The sequence below is a fragment of the Notolepis coatsorum genome (assembly GCF_963971535.1).
Source record: "Notolepis coatsorum genome assembly, chromosome: 16".
In the NCBI taxonomy this organism is placed as follows: domain Eukaryota; kingdom Metazoa; phylum Chordata; class Actinopteri; order Aulopiformes; family Paralepididae; genus Notolepis; species Notolepis coatsorum.
In genome coordinates, this window is record NC_140180.1 from 88,536,193 (window position 1) to 88,554,977 (window position 18,785).

The 18,785-nt window shown below is 43.6% G+C and overlaps 1 protein-coding gene across 1 annotated transcript in view; it reads left to right on the plus strand.

The window, feature by feature from the left end:
- Window positions 1-18,785, plus strand: part of slc49a3 (solute carrier family 49 member 3) — a 96,595-nt gene that overhangs the window by 49,965 nt on the left and 27,845 nt on the right. The window contains exons 3-4 of the mRNA XM_084331756.1: window positions 13,516-13,732; window positions 16,023-16,099. Coding sequence (XP_084187882.1) covers window positions 13,516-13,732; window positions 16,023-16,099 — 294 coding nt within the window. The remainder of the gene's footprint in view (window positions 1-13,515; window positions 13,733-16,022; window positions 16,100-18,785) is intronic.

An 18,785-nucleotide genomic window follows, 5' to 3' on the forward strand; every position in this document is an offset into this window, starting at 1 on the left:
AACAGGCCTGCTAGAAACTGTCTCAGTGTCCATGCTGTAGCTGCAGAGTGGAGCTCTGGTCCAGTAGATTAGCTGGGCCAGCTTGTCTCCCCGTAATCAGCTGTAGTCGGTTCCCCCGTCAGGTTCTGGAAACCGTCTCACAGATCTGATGGTCACGGAGTACTGTCCATGTGTCACCGCTGTAACTGCAGAAGCCTGGTACAGACAGTGGTCCTCTGCGCGTCCTCCTCTTGGTCAGAGATGGGTGCCCGGACCGCAAGCAGAGTGAAGAGACCGTTCAGCGAGACCCCACCACAGAAAAAAGAAAGAAGAAAAAAAAACCATCAGTACATAGCTAAATCTTTTAATAACGAATCATTCTTAGATGATATTGTTCTTTCTGATACTTATTGTTATGGGAGATTTATAATATAATATGAGCAATAACTTGTAATGTTATCAGTACATGGCTCAAACACAACTGAACACAATCACGTGCACTCCTGTGACATACGAATAAGATTAAAGAGAGAGAAAGAAAATAAAGAATTAATAATAAAAAACTGTATTCTGAAGCTGGACGAAGGTCATTCAATCACACTGTCACTCAGGGGTGACATGTTGTAGTTCTCACCTCCTTACCAGAGGACAGGTCTAAGACTGAACTGAACTTAAAGGGGAGACACTGCAGGTGAACTAATATATATCACACTGAAACTTCCCCAGTTCACTACTTACATTAAGACACTACTTTTTTTTTTTTTTTTTATCACAATTGTATGTTCAAACATGCACATGAGGCCTGATCTACTTAAATATGCACTAATTTGCATATAATTCCAGGACAGAAATCTGAACATTGGATAAAGCCATTTTCAAAATTATAGCTCCATTTTGTCATTGTTATGGCAACATTCCATACTATGCCAAATCACATATGAATAGAACTGGACAAACCAAATAAACAAAAAATTAAAACCCACTCTCGCTGGCAGCGTGCTAAACATCCTGCCTCTGAACCACTCCTTCTATCGCCCTTTGCTAAGCCAACACATTTCGATCACTGTGTGTATTGAGCCCCACTGTACTTTTAAGGAGGAATTTTAAATCAATAACTTGTTCTGAGGCCAAAGTTTGAAATAAGGAATGGAAGATAGTTTTAATTCCTCACACTGATCAATTGATAAGGAATGCGCAGTTGGTAATCAGACCATGTAAACAAATGTCCGATCACCAAGTGAGAGCGATCTTTCGTTCGGCAAGACAGTTAATACACACATATGACGTGGAAGGAGCTGGAACATCACCCTGAGGATTGGCTGAAATGACTATTATGGCTGCTTTACAAGGAAAACAGAACGGATCCCATAACAATGTCACTTATGGCCTTATAGCAAGGATCAACATAGATCATAACCAAATTGTTTTGACTGGCTAATGTGTGCCTCTCTTAAAGAGAAACGCACATACTACGCTGATACCTGATGACAGCGCCCTCTCATACAATACCAAAATCTTTAAAGAGGACTGTTGTTCATCGTGCCATCAATCATTGGAATAACTGCCCACTGAACATAAGTAAATTGAATAGTAAAGTGTCTTTCAAATACCACCTAAGAATGCACTACTTAAATATGTGAGCTGATGTTGATAATGATGTCTGCCCCCCCATTATACCTGTCTCTCCCCCCAATATATATATATATATATATACACATAACATATATATATACATATATATATATACAGTGGCTTCCCCTCGCCACAATGTATAGCAAAATAAAGCGCTTTGACCCTTTTAACCTCCTTCCAGTTAAGAGTACCCTCCTCCCGTTCGGATGCACTCCTTCCCCTACTTAGATGCACCTCTCCCCGTAAGGTTTAGGCAGTCCGCTACGACGCAACAACCAGCTCCTTTCTCAGGACTGCCTTGTCCGACGTCGGCCCCTCTCCCCCAACAGAGATGCAGGTCTCCACTTCCGGCGGTAAGGTCTCCTCTCATGAACGGAAGCAGTCCCCTTATTTTACCTTCAGGTGCTCTATTGGAATGGAGACTTCAGCTCAGGCGACAGCTAATGGGGATCCTTTTCAACAATAAACCCGCCTTCTGGTTGTCATGCGACGTGTTGTCATGACAACTGCGTTTAACCTTTACACACACTTCAAAACGTTTCTCTACTGTTGCATTAAAGAGGTCACCCCTCTCCCTCGCTCTGGGCCTCCAGTACACTCTAATCTCAGATGTTCTAATGAGGAATGTCAACAAACATTCTCTCGCTGGCAGTGTGGCAATATGACTTGCTGCACAGGATAAACTAGGGATGGGCAAAAATAATCCAGATCGATTGATCACATGATGTACTCGAGTACTCGTGGAGGAAAACGCTGTACAAAATAAACTTATTTTCCGGTGTTTTAGACTTTTATTTTGAAGCCCACCGCTCCGTCTTTTCCGGTGTTCTAGACTTTTATTATGAAGCCCACCGACCGGACCGGAAGTATTGTTGTGTGATTATCACGACAGCCGCTTTGTATTCCCTTGTAAACGATAACGAACCAGAGCCGCGTTGGGAACCCTGTTGGTAAAAGCAATGACGCCTGCCGCGGACGTCAAGTTGATAAAGTTCCTATAATAACTTTACGAAACGTGTGAAGACATTTTGATTGACTTCTTTTTTTTTAGTTCATGTTATTAGATTAAGCACTTATTGTATACACATGAAGCACTAGATAGACTATTTGTTTAGTTCAATAGTTGTTCTTAAAGAAACATTCCCATCAGGCACCTCGCGGAACCCCTGTGTGCCCCGTGGTGTGCAGGCAATCTACCCGTTATGTCAGTCCTTTGACCACCCGCTTATTGTAAACAATCATGCATGCACTTGTTTTAACGTTGTTCTGTGTCGTTAGCCACGCTATATGTTGTATTCATTTTGTTAGCTATTTAGCCAATGTTGTTATCACTGAACGAACACCACCAAAACGTTACTGATCTCTAATCCTCATTTAGCAGCCCAATTTCTCCGGCAGTAGCTATGTATTGATCACAGACACAAGTGTCAATCTATGTAAATATTGATGAGTATTTTTGTGGCTGATACAATGTGATGATGAGCAAAAACAGTCCAGCTCTACTATCAATAACAAGATACTAACTGACGTAAATTCACCCATGGCAATATCAACACACACAAACGATGCAGATAAACACAAACGATGCAGATAAACACAAACGATGCAGATAAAATAGCGAATTGTTTATCCCCTATCACAGCGTGCATGCATGTAAACGTGTGTGTGTGTGTGCCTACACAGACAGAGGAAAATATTTCTATGTAATATAACAGCGTGCACAGCCTGTGCTACCGTATGCACTTGTTTCTATTCTATCCTGTATTTAATAAAAATAATTACCCATATTTGTGCCTTTATGGCTGCTCTCTTTTTTTTTTTTTTTATGTTGATTCAAAACAGGGTATATATTGAAATGTATTTAAATCCCAGTCTCAAAGGTATACCTAAACCCTATACACTTTATGATAACTTTGGAGCTACTAATATAAATTTCAGAAGGCCCATTGTCAGTGATTTGTTCACATGGCCTTAATATATTGCTGTACCTGTATCTCCATCGATCTGTGTGCGTGCATGTGAGTGTGCGCTATACTTTGCCTGAGCTCAGGTCGATGTCTCCCCGCCGTGCGTCCAGCCAATGCGCTGTGGGCCCGTCCCGTCCTGCACCTCCGCACGCCATTGTGCTTTTTTCCCCTCGAACACCTCCTTATAGGCTCTATAGGTCTTTACACCAATGCCCGGCGCACCGGAGTTGATGGTCGCCGGCGAGACCAGCGGATAGGAGACGGGACGGCCGGTGACGGTGACGCACACGGAAAGACACCGAGCCCAAAATCCAGCCCCGGGCACACCGTGGGAGAAAAGACAGAAAAACAGATTCTTAGCTTCTCCCGTCATGACCCCACAGGCCCCCCTTTCTGGCCCCTCTAAACAAACAGAAAATAAAAACCCACAATATGTGGCAGACAAATCGTTTCCTCTGAACACTTTCGAGAAAAAAGCTCTGTGGAGTAGCGTATCACGCCTAATTATCGGATACCATGCCCCTATCTTATTTCTTTTCAGAAAAACTGCAGTATGACCAGATAAGACAGTGAAAACTAATCACACGACCCCCTGACCCCCTATCTTTTGGCATCCCACGCACGGTCCAACTTCCCGCCTCCTTGTTAGGAAAACAACCAAAAAACCCAGAATCAGTGCCTAAAACCCTTTCCACTATACTCCACAGTACATTCTGCACACGCCTACAATATAGGATACAAATGTAATTCACGCCTAATTATCGGAACATACCTCTTAATTTAAAGTGTCCAGAGGAAAACCATAAAAAAGGTACCCAAAAAAAAAACAATACTATGTACAAATTATGTAGCCCCCAAAAATTGGTTCCTCCTGAGCACTCGGAGACAAAAAGCTCTGTAAACAGCGTACAGCCAGAACATACCCCTTAAATCCCAGTACTCAAGGAAACACAGGGGGGTTACACACATTATCCTATATTCAATACCCCACTTGCATAAGTACTTTATAGATAGAAACAAAAACCGCTTTTAAACAGAATGGCTACTTTATACATAACCGCTTTTAAACAGAATGGCCACTTTATAAATAACCGCTTCTAAACAGAATGGCTACTTTATACATAACCGCTTTTAAACAGGATGGCCACTTTATAAATAACCGCTTTTAAACAGAATGGCTACTTTATACATAACCGCTTTTAAACAGAATGGCTACTTTATAAATAACCGCTTCTAAACAGAATGCCCAGCTCACCGAATATCTCCCCCACGCTCCCATGGATTCTAGCCGTAGTTGGCAGCCAAACGGACGCTAGCAAGCGGTTCCTCACTCCCTTCCCATGTGTGCGGGGGAGTATTGAGGAGAAGAAAGCGCTTTCCCTGAAGCCCAAGACTTCAACCTGCCCGCATAGCACCTCGGCTCGCGGCCAACTCGACCCCCATCGCTCTAAAATATATATTAACCTAATTAAAAAAAATATCCCATAATTCTTCTCGTCGTCAACATATTTTATTATACTCGTGGTAGGCACCCGCACCCCGTCTATAAGGCACGAGCCTAATCCCTGCCTAATACATTCGGGACGTACCAAGATTGAGAAACTATAGAAAAAAACCATCGCCAGTCTACCAAGCACAGTAATACACCAATACAATGAAAAAAATAACCACTGCAGAGCACATAGTAATATACATTTAAAAAATAGCTCTGACCGGCACCATGTTCTAGTTTAGACCTCTAATTATAAATTTAAAAACAAAAAATGTTTTAAACAGAAATCAGAATGTCAACAGCTCACCGAGTGTTCCCTATCACGCGTCCCCAAGGTTCATGCCGGAGGTGACAGCCAAGCGGACGGCGCAGCTGGTTCTCTCCCCTCGGTGTCTCGCACGGAGGAGCCTCGAGACAGCGCTCCCCCGGAATTCCAGGATTCACCCTTTCTGCAGAGTCCGTTTGGCGGCCGACCTCGACACCCATCGGTTAAAAAAAAAACATCTCGTCGCCATCTGTAATGGAAATTATTAAAGGACAAACGATGAGCCGCTTACATTAATCATTCTGAGTCATTATTAATAATAATAGAAAGGTTTATTTAATAAAGACAGTTCAATGACAGCGTGGCCACGCTGCCAGACCAGTCACCCCCCCAGAGGCAGACATGTTAACCCACTAGCGTCTGACAGGGGACTGGCCTAGAGGCCTGGTCCGACATACAATTGAATACATGAAATTACGTAGAAGAAAACAAAATGGCTGGTTAGAGAAATTAATAATACGACTATGTTATGGCTAAGCCTGGAAGGAAAAACAGCTCCATCTTACAGTTCCCATGACCTTGGGTTATAGCTCTATGGCTGGTAGGAACAGCAACTTCGTTACGACTGAGAGAATGATAGAGTATCTTAAAGAGACATACACACATTAACCAGTAAATCTGGTTGGACTGAAACTCTAGCTGTATGACATGATAAAATAACAGAGACTCATAATGACATGATAATATATTCCACGACATAACCTAAAGTTAGTTGTTCACCAACAATCTCAACATTTGTTTTATCATTAGCTCAAAAACACAGAACCGGACGAGACAAGTTGTCCGCTCAATACGTTCTGCTAGATAATAACAACAATACTTCCGCTCCGGACCGGTGGGTGGGTTTCAAAATAAAAGTCTAAAACACCGGAAAAGACGTTTATTTTGTACAGCGTTTTCCTCCACGAGTACTCGAGTACATCATGTGATCAATCGATCTGGAATATTTTTGCCCATCCCTAGTTTATCCTGTGCTGAAGTCTCCATTCCAATAGAGATAGTATATATTTTGGTGTTTATTTGATTATTGTTTCACTGCCTTTTTATTTATTACGTTTCCACAGTTTTTTCCTCATACTTTATTAACATTTTGTACATGGTACCGCAAGGTACATTAATAATACATGTACATGTTAAAAGGATGTCACAAAAAGCCAGACAGAGGGCTTGTTTCCAGTTTCAGTTTGTTTTATAATAAACAATCAAACTGATTTTTTTTTTAAATTTAGGATATTTAAAATGTCTTCCAATGTTAAATAAAGGTTTATTGCACTTTGAAACGGTTTCCTTGCATTATTATGCTATTATTATATTAGTAAAAAAAATAAAAAGGTTAATTGAAAACTTTTGGGAAATACATTTCTCAAAAAAAAATTATCTCAAAACCGCAATAATATCGCTTATCGCAATAATTTTCTAGGACAATTAATCGCCCAGCAAAATGTGTTATCGTGACAGGCCTACCGCCGCCCAACGCCTTGCGGCCGCTATTGCACTCCATTTGAAACGATGTGGCTTGGTGTCTGGGCCGAGCTGCGGCCTGCGGGCGGGGTCTAACTACTCGGGCAAGCCAAACGATTATAACGCGTGCATCGACGAGGGTCGGGCCCAGTGGTGCAGTCGTAATATGGGAACTGGTTACACGCCACGCGCGCTCCCGCTCCCGCATAACAATGGAGATCAAGCAGCCCCCCACCTTCTCGTAGGTTCCTATTATTATGCAAAGTCTAGGTGAGAAGTGCCGGCCGCCGGCCGGGTAGCTTTCTACAACGGCCGGGTACTTATCATTGCGCGCACTTCTGCCCTGAGTGACCTACTAATAACACGCAGTGTAACCGCGTGTGTGCACGACTGCACCCCTGGTCGGGCCCCCCCGTTCATGTTCAATGCTGGATTACGTTGGCACCTTGATCGACATCAGTACTTGGAATGGCGATCAGATAATTGGAATATTCTTTTTGGGACAGATCCTGGTCAAGGTAAGGACTATATGGTATCAATATTGCGTTGATCCAAAAATTCCTTCATGCTGATCGGGGCGTGTGTGAAATTTGATTTGAGAACAGTAGCTAGTCCAGGGAAGAAACGATAACACGTTTACTAGAATACACGTTGTACGGAGCATTTTGAAAATGACACCAGACCGCCCTGAAACTACACTCATATTCACGACGGTATAAAACGGAAATGTATGGATGGAAAAATTATCTGTTTTTTGCATCTTGACCGGAAGAAACTCAATGACAATTGACCATATTATTAGATCCATAGCTATAATATATAATATAGCTTTAGGCCTGCAAACACAGCCACGTATCCCCATGTTAAAAGGTGCTGGCCTTTCAACAGTAACAGTAAACAGCGCCATCTGGCGCTGAAAGTGTTATGGTGGGCATGCATTTAACATTTAAATGCATCAATCTGGTGCACTTTAAGAGGAAAAGAGGCTAGATCCGTGAAAAAAACTTATATCTTTTTCTCTCACAAATTCAAATCAAACATCTCAAGTTGACCCCAGCAATGATGACAGAAAATGATAATAAATAGGAAACACTGGGGCTCCCCTACATCAAGAAACTCCTGAAAACTTACAGGATTTACCGAATCTGCATTATAACATCTCCAAAATGCACATAAATTAGACAGATATAGCATTTTCCTTAAATTTCTGACTTACAATATTGACATTTAAATGGAACTATTTAAGTTTAAGATAAAGTTAAAGTTAAATACATTTTGAAAATGCAACTACATTTGTCAGTAAGCTATAATATGTATTTTTTTTTTATTATAAAGAAACGCCCACTTGCGGTCATAAGCAGTAGCCTATCGGTTAAATTTTTTAAGCTGATGATTTGTTACATCCCTACGGGATATATATATGTATACATATATACCGGTATGTATATATATATGATTTTTTTATATATATATACAGTAACAGTGTATTGAGTGAATACAAAAAAATATATATATATTATTATTATTTTTTTGTCATTTTAGGGTGGCTTCGGGGGCCCTATTTGATTTGATTTGATTTTATTAGGGATCCCCATTAGCTGGTGCGATAGCAACCAGCTAGTCTTCCTGGGGTCCACACACAAAAAAACACACAAAAACAATCACTATTGCAAAAAACAAAATTATTAAAAGTCAGTACACACAATGCATAATGAACCTACTGTAACAATTATAGCTAAAATTACATTAGTGTAAAACACAAACAAAAAATTACTTTACAGTGTTAAAAATAATTTAAAAACAATTTAAGATTCTTTTTAAAAGTGAATCTACTGTAAATGCAGCAGAGGTTCCGAGGCAGGCCATTCCACAGAGTTAATGCTCTAAAAATAAAAGATCTCCCCAGAGCGCTGGTTCTAGGACCTGGCAATTCAAGCTGCCCACTACTGGAACCTCTAGTGTAATGCTCGTGCACAGTATTACTAAAAACAATCTGATTATGTATAAAAACAGGAGTCTTACTGCTCATGACCAACTTGAACAGCACAAGTATATTAAAAGACAATCTATTTTCAACGTTAAGCCAAGAGAGGTGGGCATGCATACGGCTCACATTAGACCTTAGTGAGCAGCCCAGTACCAACCGTGCTGCCCTGTTCTGGACCACCTGGAGCTTCCTGAGGTCACCACTGGCAGCAGATGACCACATCGCAGAGCAATAGTCAAGATGACATAAAACTAAACTTTGCACTATCTGACATAAAAGGGGACGGGCAACAAAAGAAGCACATTTCCTGGAAATACCAATTGCTCTTCCCATTTTTAAAACAATATAATTAATATGCTGAGACCAAGACAGAGTGCAATCCAGCATCACTCCAAGGAGTTTAGTACTTTCAACTTGTTGAACTGCTGAATTACACAAGTTTAAATGAAGCTTTGGATTTGTAGATAACCTGTGCCTTGTTCCCAGCACAATACATTTAGTCTTGGAGATATTAAGGACAAGTCTATTACATACTACCCAGTCATGCACAACTTTAAGTTCTCTACTCATCTACTTCATTAAGTACATTGCATGATGGTGCCTGTTTCTATACATAGTTTTATATACAGTAGGTACACTAGGGACATGACTCTACCAAACCATGGAAACACAAATTGTCCCTCTTCTAGAGCCATATGAAATCCGTTAAATGTTTTGTTTTTTTCAAATTCCATTAAATTTTTTCCCAAATTCTGTTTGGGAAAACTTCAGAATTCTGTATTTAGCTTTTTACGCTAATTTTACCATCAGAAATAGTGTCTAATAAGTGGGAATGAATAAATGTCCAAAATATAATAAGATATAACAGTCCATTTAATGTTTTTAAATGCTGCAACTCAGAAATACAGTACAAATTTAAAGTGCTTATACTGTAAGCTTCTTCTCATTGCTTCAAGTAAAGAAAAAACAACTAAACAAAACATTCCCTTCTGAGTTTTTAACACATTTTAAGCAAACTTTTCACTCTGTCCTTCAAGTAAAAAAGAGAAATAACTGTAAACAAAACACTCTTATTTAGGGATTATGACACTATGAAGCGGGTAATACCACTGATTGTTAGCTCTTGAGTCGATACTTTTGCCTGTCTTTGATGCACACACTTGGATAAAAGCGTCTGCTAAATGACTAAACTGTAAACTGTTACGCTTTTCAATATAAATGAAAAAAAATGCATCAGAAACTATGCAACAATGCAGCAACTTGGGCGGCTGATTGGCGTAGTGGGCAAGGCGCTCGCCACTGACGCTGGGTTCAAGCCCAGCTCTCTGCGTTGCTACCGGCTGGCTGGTCGTTCATACTAACTAGCAAGTGTTAGAGGGTGGGAAAGCTGGTGGGTGGGGATTGGACGTTGTGGACAGCGACTCCTACAGGCCGGTTTGGTGACGCCGGTACGGCGGAAGCAGGAAGTAGCGGGGGCAGCGTGAGCCTCCCACGCGTTACTCCTCGCCACTGAGAGTTTGAGCTGCTGCGGTGAAAAGATGCGACAGGCTGCCTCCTCGTGTACCGGAGGGGACACGTGATGCAAGGCTTCTGTCCTCACTACAGCCGACCTGTGGGAGGCATAGTCTAGCAACGATCAAGACAGGGGAGGTAAGAATTGGATAATACGAAATTGGGATGGGAGAAAAATAGAAAAATAAAAACAATGCAGCAACTTACTTAGCAAACCTGAATTTAGTTGAAAACCTGACTTGTGAAATAAAAAAACTAAAACAATAAAACCATTGAAGTACATGATGGTCAGCCTCTTTGTGTTGAGCTCGGTGAGTGCCTCTCGCTTGTCTGTAATATAAGGAGAGTCTTGTACTCGCTGCTGAAACTCCTCTCCCAGTCAACTGAGCTGACTGGGAAGTAGATGTAGGACACTGCCACTTCTGCAACTTTTGGGACTCTCACACAACGGAATTTCAGTCCAGATTAGGGCAAATTCTGCAATATTCCACGTTTTACAGTTGATTCCATTTTTATCTGTGAATTCCACGAATCCATCCACGATTCCGTGAACGCGGATTTCATATCGCTCTACGCCTCTACCAAAATTATGAGTGAAAACTGTAGTTTTAGTATTATAATTTACAACATTGCAAAACAGAGCCTTTTTATCTGTTTTGCGAAAGTGTTGACAGCTGCATCAAGAACCAGCAAGCAAGCTATCCTAATCCTATTATCTGCAATATCCAATCAACAACCTGGACTTTCCTCCCTCCCTCCCTCTCTGTCACAGCCGCCCACTCATTGGTCACGTTACTCTCATGAGCGCTTCATCAGCAATAGAGGGAATGTTTGATTAGCAGCAAGTATGTTATGGTTTGTAACCGACCCCAATCGCACAACACAAGACAGGTATGAGAGTAAGCCAAAAACAGGGCAAATATTTATTATAGAACAAAAAGCGGCACAGTCCCTTTAAGGGAAAACACAAAAACACTAGAGTCAAGGAAATATGGAAAATGCGGCACTGTGCCTTTAAGAGGCGAACAGGCTAAGGGACTAAGGCTAAGGGCCAGGGCTAAGGACCAGGGCTAAGAGTCAGGGCCAGGACCAGGGGCACTGGAGAGGGGGACAGGGACAGAGGCCCGGAGAGGCGGGCTGGAGACAGGGACAGAGAACAGGGTTAAGGCCTTGGACAGGGCGAGGGCCTGAGCTGCTTACAGGGATGAGGACAGGGTTCCGACGGCGGAGGCCTGGCACGGGAACAGGGGCCCGACAGCGGAGGCCGGGCACGGAGACAGGGGCCCGACGGCGGAGGCCTGGTACGGAGACAGGGGCCCGACAGCGGAGGCCGGGGGGGAAGAGGCGCCATCCTCCCGTGGAAATAGGGAGCGATGACGCGCCGGCTTGACGTCTGGAGTGGGAACACTGGCAACCTCCCGTAGAGAATTAGAGAGCGAAGACGGTGTCCCACTCCAGGCACAGAGATCCTCTTCCTCCTCCTCGGGTGCTGCAGACGGGCAGCGCAGAACAAAGGGGTCCCAGGGGACCGGGGCGAAGAGATGCCATCCTCCCGTGGAAAATAGGGAGCGATGACGCGCCGGCTTGACGTCTGGAGTGGGAACACTGGAAAACCTCCCGTAGAGAATTAGAGAGCGAAGACGGTGTCCCACTCCAGGCAAACGGCGACAGGTGGTGATGGCTGGGCCGTCGTCTCACGCCGGAGACGTGGCAGGTGATGGTGACGTACAGAATGGTAACGTACAGCACTCCATGAACACAGACACAGATACAGAACGACCCGACCAGGACTGGAAGGGAGCCTGCCACCTAAGTACTCTCCCGAGCAGATTGCAAACTCCCAACAGGTGTGTGAGGGTAGAGGAACAGAATGTCCAAGGGTGGGGGCTGGTGAAGAGTAGGAGGCAGGCAAAAGTTCTCACAAGGGTGGGGGCTGGTGAAGAGTAGGAGGCAGGGAAAATTCTCGCAAGGGTGGGGGCTGGTGAGGTGAGGAAAGGGAAAAAAAGGTCCAGGGAACAGGCGAATCCTCACAAAGTATGTTTGAAGTCCTCGAACAATAGGGAATAAAATATGTTGACCGGCTATAATTTTTCTGTACTCACAAATAATAGTTTGCATCTGCTAAATGCCTAACTATACACTGTCATCATCATCTGATGCTCTTTTGTAGCTTAAAAAACTGTATTTAAAATTAAGTGTCCCTACCAAAGCTCAAATCAAACCTACGCTACTGTTTCTATAAGCCCTGCATCTAAATAAATCTAATCTGGGTGTAATAGCTGTGTACATGATGTCATACTCATGTGAGTGTAATAGCTGTACATGATGTCATACTCATGTGAGTGTAATAGCTGTACATGATGTCATACTCATGTGAGTGTAATAGCTGTACATGATGTCATACTCATGTGGATGTAATAGGTGTTCATCATCATTCTTAATGGACCAACTCCAAAAAGTGTCACCTGCCAACGTCACAAATTCAAGTCTGGAGGCTCTGGTTTCCATCTTAGGGAGACAGTTGTCCATGTTTCTAGATATCAACTTTTATTTAATTTAATTTGTTATTGTTTTATTCTGTCACAGTGTGATCTAATATGTTTTATTGTGACCATGTGGTGGTCTTACTGTGTATTCTATTGTTCTTACTGTGTATTCTATTGTTCTTACTGTGGATTCTATTGTTCTTACTGTGGATTCTATTGTTCTTACGGTGGATTTCATGGTGTCTTTTAAGTCCAGTGGGATAATAAAGTGGGTCTAAAGTTCATCTTTCTGCTAAATATCCCATCCCACTGTATTGTTATTGTATTAGAATTAGTGTATATACTTGACCACAGAGTACAGCCCTGGCCTATTTTTATTTAAATGTTTTACTTATAATTATACTATATTCTATTGTGCTCCTATTTAATTTAGTTTATATCTCATTTTATTTTATTCCATCTTTTTATTTTATTATCGGTCCGTTATTGTCTGTCCGTTAACCCTTTCACTACCACACTACAGGAGGTTAACCCTTTCACTACCACACTACAGAAGGTTAACAGTCTGTAGTGTGGTAGTGAAAGGGTTAACCTTCTGTAGTGTGGCAGTGAAAGGGTTAACCCTGTGTCTGTTTGTACCCTGTTTTTCACCCGCTGCCTCCTCACCGCTGCAGCTGATCCTGGGCGCGTGGCTCAACATGCTCGGCGCGGTGGTGCGCTTCGTCGGGGTGCTGAACAACGTGGAGACGCAGGCCCAGTACCCCCTGGTGATGCTGGGTCAGACCCTGTGTGCCCTGGCCCAGCCCCTGGTCATCTTCACCCCCACCAAGCTGGCTGCCCTCTGGTTCCCCGGGCACCAACGCGCCACAGCTAACATGATAGCCTCCATGTGTGAGTATCCGCTATGTTCCTTTCAACTCATTAGGCTCCGGCTACGTTCATCCCACGCGTCTGTCCGTCTACGTCTTCTCAACAAAGAGCATCCAAAATGTGAGACACTAACATACACTTACTGATAACGAAAATACGTGAACAGGTCCGAAGACGAGGGCAGAGCGTAGGCTCACAGGAACAAACACTAGTGGAAGTGTTTGTTGGACAGGGCTGAGCGCAGGATTACATTAAGTTCTAATGATCTCCCGTCTGTTTCCTCTCTGCGGTGTGATGGATCAGTGTAGCCGCTGCCTTATTCAATATTTATAATTTATTAGGAGTCTCTGGTCTTAAGATTAGGTCAGGGAAGGTTGAAGCACATTTGTTGTTTTTCTGGCATCTTACCGTGGGCCATATGAGGCAGATTCACTCACCTCACTCACTCACTCACTCACTCACTCACTCACTCACTCACTCACTCACTCACTCACTCACTCACTCACTCACTCACTCACTCACTCACTCACTCACTCACTCACTCACTCACTCACTCACTCACTCACTCACTCACTCACTCACTCACTCACTCACTCACTATGATGTATGCAGTGAGCACGGAGCCTCAGGTTCTGTGGGTTGGTATGCAGTGAGCGTGGAGCCTCAAGTTCTGTGGGTTGGTATGCAGTGAGCGTGGAGCCTCAGGTTCTGTGGGTTGGTATGCAGTGAGCGTGGAGCCTCAGGTTCTGTGGGTTGGTATGCAGTGAGCGTGGAGCCTCAGGTTCTGTGGGTTGGTATGCAGTGAGCGTGGAGCCTCAAGTTCTGTGGGTTGGTATGCAGTGAGCACGGAGCCTCAGGTTCTGTGGGTTGGTATGCAGTGAGCACGGAGCCTCAGGTTCTGTGGGTTGGTATGCAGTGAGCACGGAGCCTCAGGTTCTGTGGGTTGGTATGCAGTGAGCACGGAGCCTCAGGTTCTGTGGGTTGGTATGCAGTGAGCACGGAGCCTCAGGTTCTGTGGGTTGGTATGCAGTGAGCGTGGAGCCTCAGGTTCTGTGGGTTGGTATGCAGTGAGCGTGGAGCCTCAGGTTCTGTGGGTTGGTATGCAGTGAGCACGGAGCCTCAGGTTCTGTGGGTTGGTGTGCAGTGAGCGTGGAGCCTCAGGTTCTGTGGGTTGGTGTGCAGTGAGCACGGAGCCTCAGGTTCTGTGGGTTGGTATGCAGTGAGCACGGAGCCTCAGTGTGACCAGGGGCAGCTTCACAGCAGTGACAGGCCGTTCAGATCAGCTCAATTAACCTTCTTTAACTCTTCCTTTGTCATTTCTGTGCGTCAGTGATTACGGTGAGAATGTACTCATGTTTCTTCAACTGTAGAACAATGACATCTCCTGTTCACATGTAAACCTTTGTGTAGTGTGTGGAATACGGGGGGGGGGGTCAAAGACCCATTGATTGACACTTGAGACCCCCTGAATGCCTCAACAGCAAAACCTTGGGGAGTCTCTGGAAAAAAAATTAAAAATTATTTGACAATTACAATTGTCACAAAAAATCTTTTAAAGGCTTACAAAGGCTCCAGTATTCATTATTTAAATTTCAAAGAAGCAATTAGCAAAGTGAGAAGATTCAAGGCAGCCAGGCTACAAAGGCAACAGGAGCTTGTGCACTTTCACTACAGCCTAGAGATCCACCCAAACAGATGCTGCTGCTCAGGTCACTTATTATGATAAACTCTGTATCTTTCAGTCTATGGATAATTAATTACATGTTTACAAACCTATAAGTAAGCTACTGTGCCTATGTCATGAGCACAACAAGTAGGAATGCAGACCGGGTCATTAAATTAATCTGCAAGTCATTAATGCGTGAGAGAGAGGTTAGAAATGATGTAATTCAATGCTTTTTCTTTATTTTCGGTGAAGTTTAAACAAACGACTAACGATGATAACTAGGCCTCGCTCTCGCCAAAATAGATACATCAGATTCATTTTATGACCGCATGAGTGTTTCCAGGACTTCCAACCAAAATGTGTTGATTTATCCTCACTTTTACATCAACATCAAATTGGCCCACGCTGTTCTGTGTCATCCGCTACGTCGCTGCTGCCTGACGGCACGGGAAACGTCTTCTTGCATCCTTCTCTAGAGTCTATTCCACACAAGAGCATGTCGTCACCTTTTTTTAAAAGAGGAGAAGTGAAACCAGGAAGAGAAAGTAATGGCCGCATGAGCTCTGAAGATAGCACTGAAACTAGCACAGATGATATCTTTCACCGTCGTCTCTTACTCACACACTTCTGTTCTCCCCTCCTCAGCCAACCCCCTGGGGCTGCTCTTCGCTAACGTTCTCTCTCCGATGGTGGTCGGCTCAGGCAACAACATCCCTCTGCTGGTGAGCTCAGACACAGTCTCCACACAGAGCGCGGATAGAAGGGCTTCTGGTCCGGCTGGACTATGGGTGAAAAGGGAAGGAAAGGGGGGGGGGCACACATTTCATTGTTGGAGGGATGCTGACCACACCATGTAGTGCTGACCTCACCATGTAGTGCTGACCTCACCATGTAGTGACCTCACCATGTAGTGACCTCACCATGTAGTGCTGACCTCACCATGTAGTGACCTCACCATGTAGTGCTGACCTCACCATGTAGTGACCTCACCATGTAGTGACCTCACCATGTAGTGCTGACCTCACCATGTAGTGACCTCACCATGTAGTGCTGACCTCACCATGTAGTGACCTCACCATGTAGTGACCTCACCATGTAGTGACCTCACCATGTAGTGACCTCACCATGTAGTGACCTCACCATGTAGTGACCTCACCATGTAGTGACCTCACCATGTAGTGACCTCACCATGTAGTGACCTCACCATGTAGTGACCTCACCATGTAGTGACCTCACCATGTAGTGACCTCACCATGTAGTGACCTCACCATGCAGTGACCTCACCATGTAGTGACCTCACCATGTAGTGACCTCACCATGTAGTGACCTCACCATGTAGTGACCTCACCATGTAGTGACCTCACCATGTAGTGACCTCACCATGTAGTGCTCTCTACATTTGCAATGGGTCATAGGGGCGTGGAGGAGAAATTGATACAGCGATACTGTATATCACAATATTTTGTCTGCCAATATTATCAATACACTGACACAAAACTGAGTGAGGTGAACAGACTGACTGATTGGAGTGAGGTGAACAGACTGACTGATTGGAGTGAGGTGAACAGACTGATGAGTGAAGGTGAACAGACTGATGAGTGAAGGTGAACAGACTGAATGATTGGAGTGAAGGTGAACAGACTGACTGATTGAGTGAGGTGAACAGACTGACTGATTGAGTGAGGTGAACAGACTGACTGATTGGAGTGAGGTGAACAGACTGAATGATTGGAGTGAGGTGAACAGACTGATGAGTGAAGGTGAACAGACTGATGAGTGAAGGTGAACAGACTGATGAGTGAAGGTGAACAGACTGAATGATTGGAGTGAGGTGAACAGACTGAATGATTGGAGTGAGGTGAACAGACTGAATGATTGGAGTGAAGGTGAACAGACTGACTGATTGGAGTGAGGTGAACAGACTGACTGATTGAGTGAGGTGAACAGACTGACTGATTGAGTGAGGTGAACAGACTGACTGATTGGAGTGAGGTGAACAGACTGAATGATTGGAGTGAGGTGAACAGACTGATGATTGGAGTGAGGTGAACAGACTGAATGATTGGAGTGAGGTGAACAGACTGACTGATTGAGTGAGGTGAACAGACTGATAAGTGAGGTGAACAGACTGGATGATTGAGTGAGGTGAACAGACTGACTGATTGGAGTGAGGTGAACAGACTGAATGATTGGAGTGAGGTGAACAGACTGACTGATTGAGTGAGGTGAACAGACTGATAAGTGAGGTGAACAGACTGGATGATTGGAGTGAAGGTGAACAGACTGACTGATTGGAGTGAGGTGAACAGACTGATAAGTGAGGTGAACAGACTGGATGATTGGAGTGAAGGTGAACAGACTGACTGATTGAGTGAGGTGAACAGACTGACTGATTGAGTGAGGTGAACAGACTGACTGATTGAGTGAGGTGAACAGACTGACTGATTGAGTGAGGTGAACAGACTGACTGATTGAGTGAGGTGAACAGACTGATGAGTGAAGGTGAACAGACTGAAAACGTTATCTTATTAGTAGGGCTGTCAGTTTATCGTGTTAATTAGATTAATTAATTACACAGCTAATTATCGCATTATGAAAATTAACTCAAAATGTATTAAATGTTTTATTTTTTTAAATATTTAAATATCTTTTTATCTCATTCATTCCATATGAATGTAGAATACACATTTACAGACTTTTTTTTAATATGGTCCATTTGCATGTTCTTGGTATCTGATTCTAGGGACATCTATGGATCTCAGGGAATGTATTCCCAGTGTCAGAAATACTACAGTGTCTGTTACTAGGCTTGAGTAAATTGTAATGAACCAAATGAGAATATCAATTACATTTTTTGTATCTTTGACTGTGAATAACACCATGCTAAAATTGACCAGACCTGAAAAATCTAAGCAAATGAATAAATGGAAGATGATTAAACAGAAGGTTTTGTAGATACAGTACTGAATTCTGCCATCCGGACACATGCAATTTGTTGACATCATTTGTAGTTGAAAAAAGGTTAAGAATAATTGCTAAATATATCTTAATATTGCGATATTACAATATTGTGACTCTAGTATCATGATAATATCATACTGTGGGGCCTCTGATGATTGGTGTCCTACATGGTGCCTACATGGTGCCTACATGGTGCCTACATGGTGCCTACATGGTGCCTACATGGTGCCCTACATGGTGCCCTACATGGTGCCTACATGGTGCCCTACATGGTGCCCTACATGGTGCCCTACATGGTGCCTACATGGTGCCTACATGGTGCCTACATGATGCCTACATGGTGCCCTACATGGTGCCTACATGGTGCCCTACATGGTGCCTACATGGTGCCTACATGGTGCCTACATGGTGCCTACATGGTGTCTACATGGTGCCTATATGGTGCCC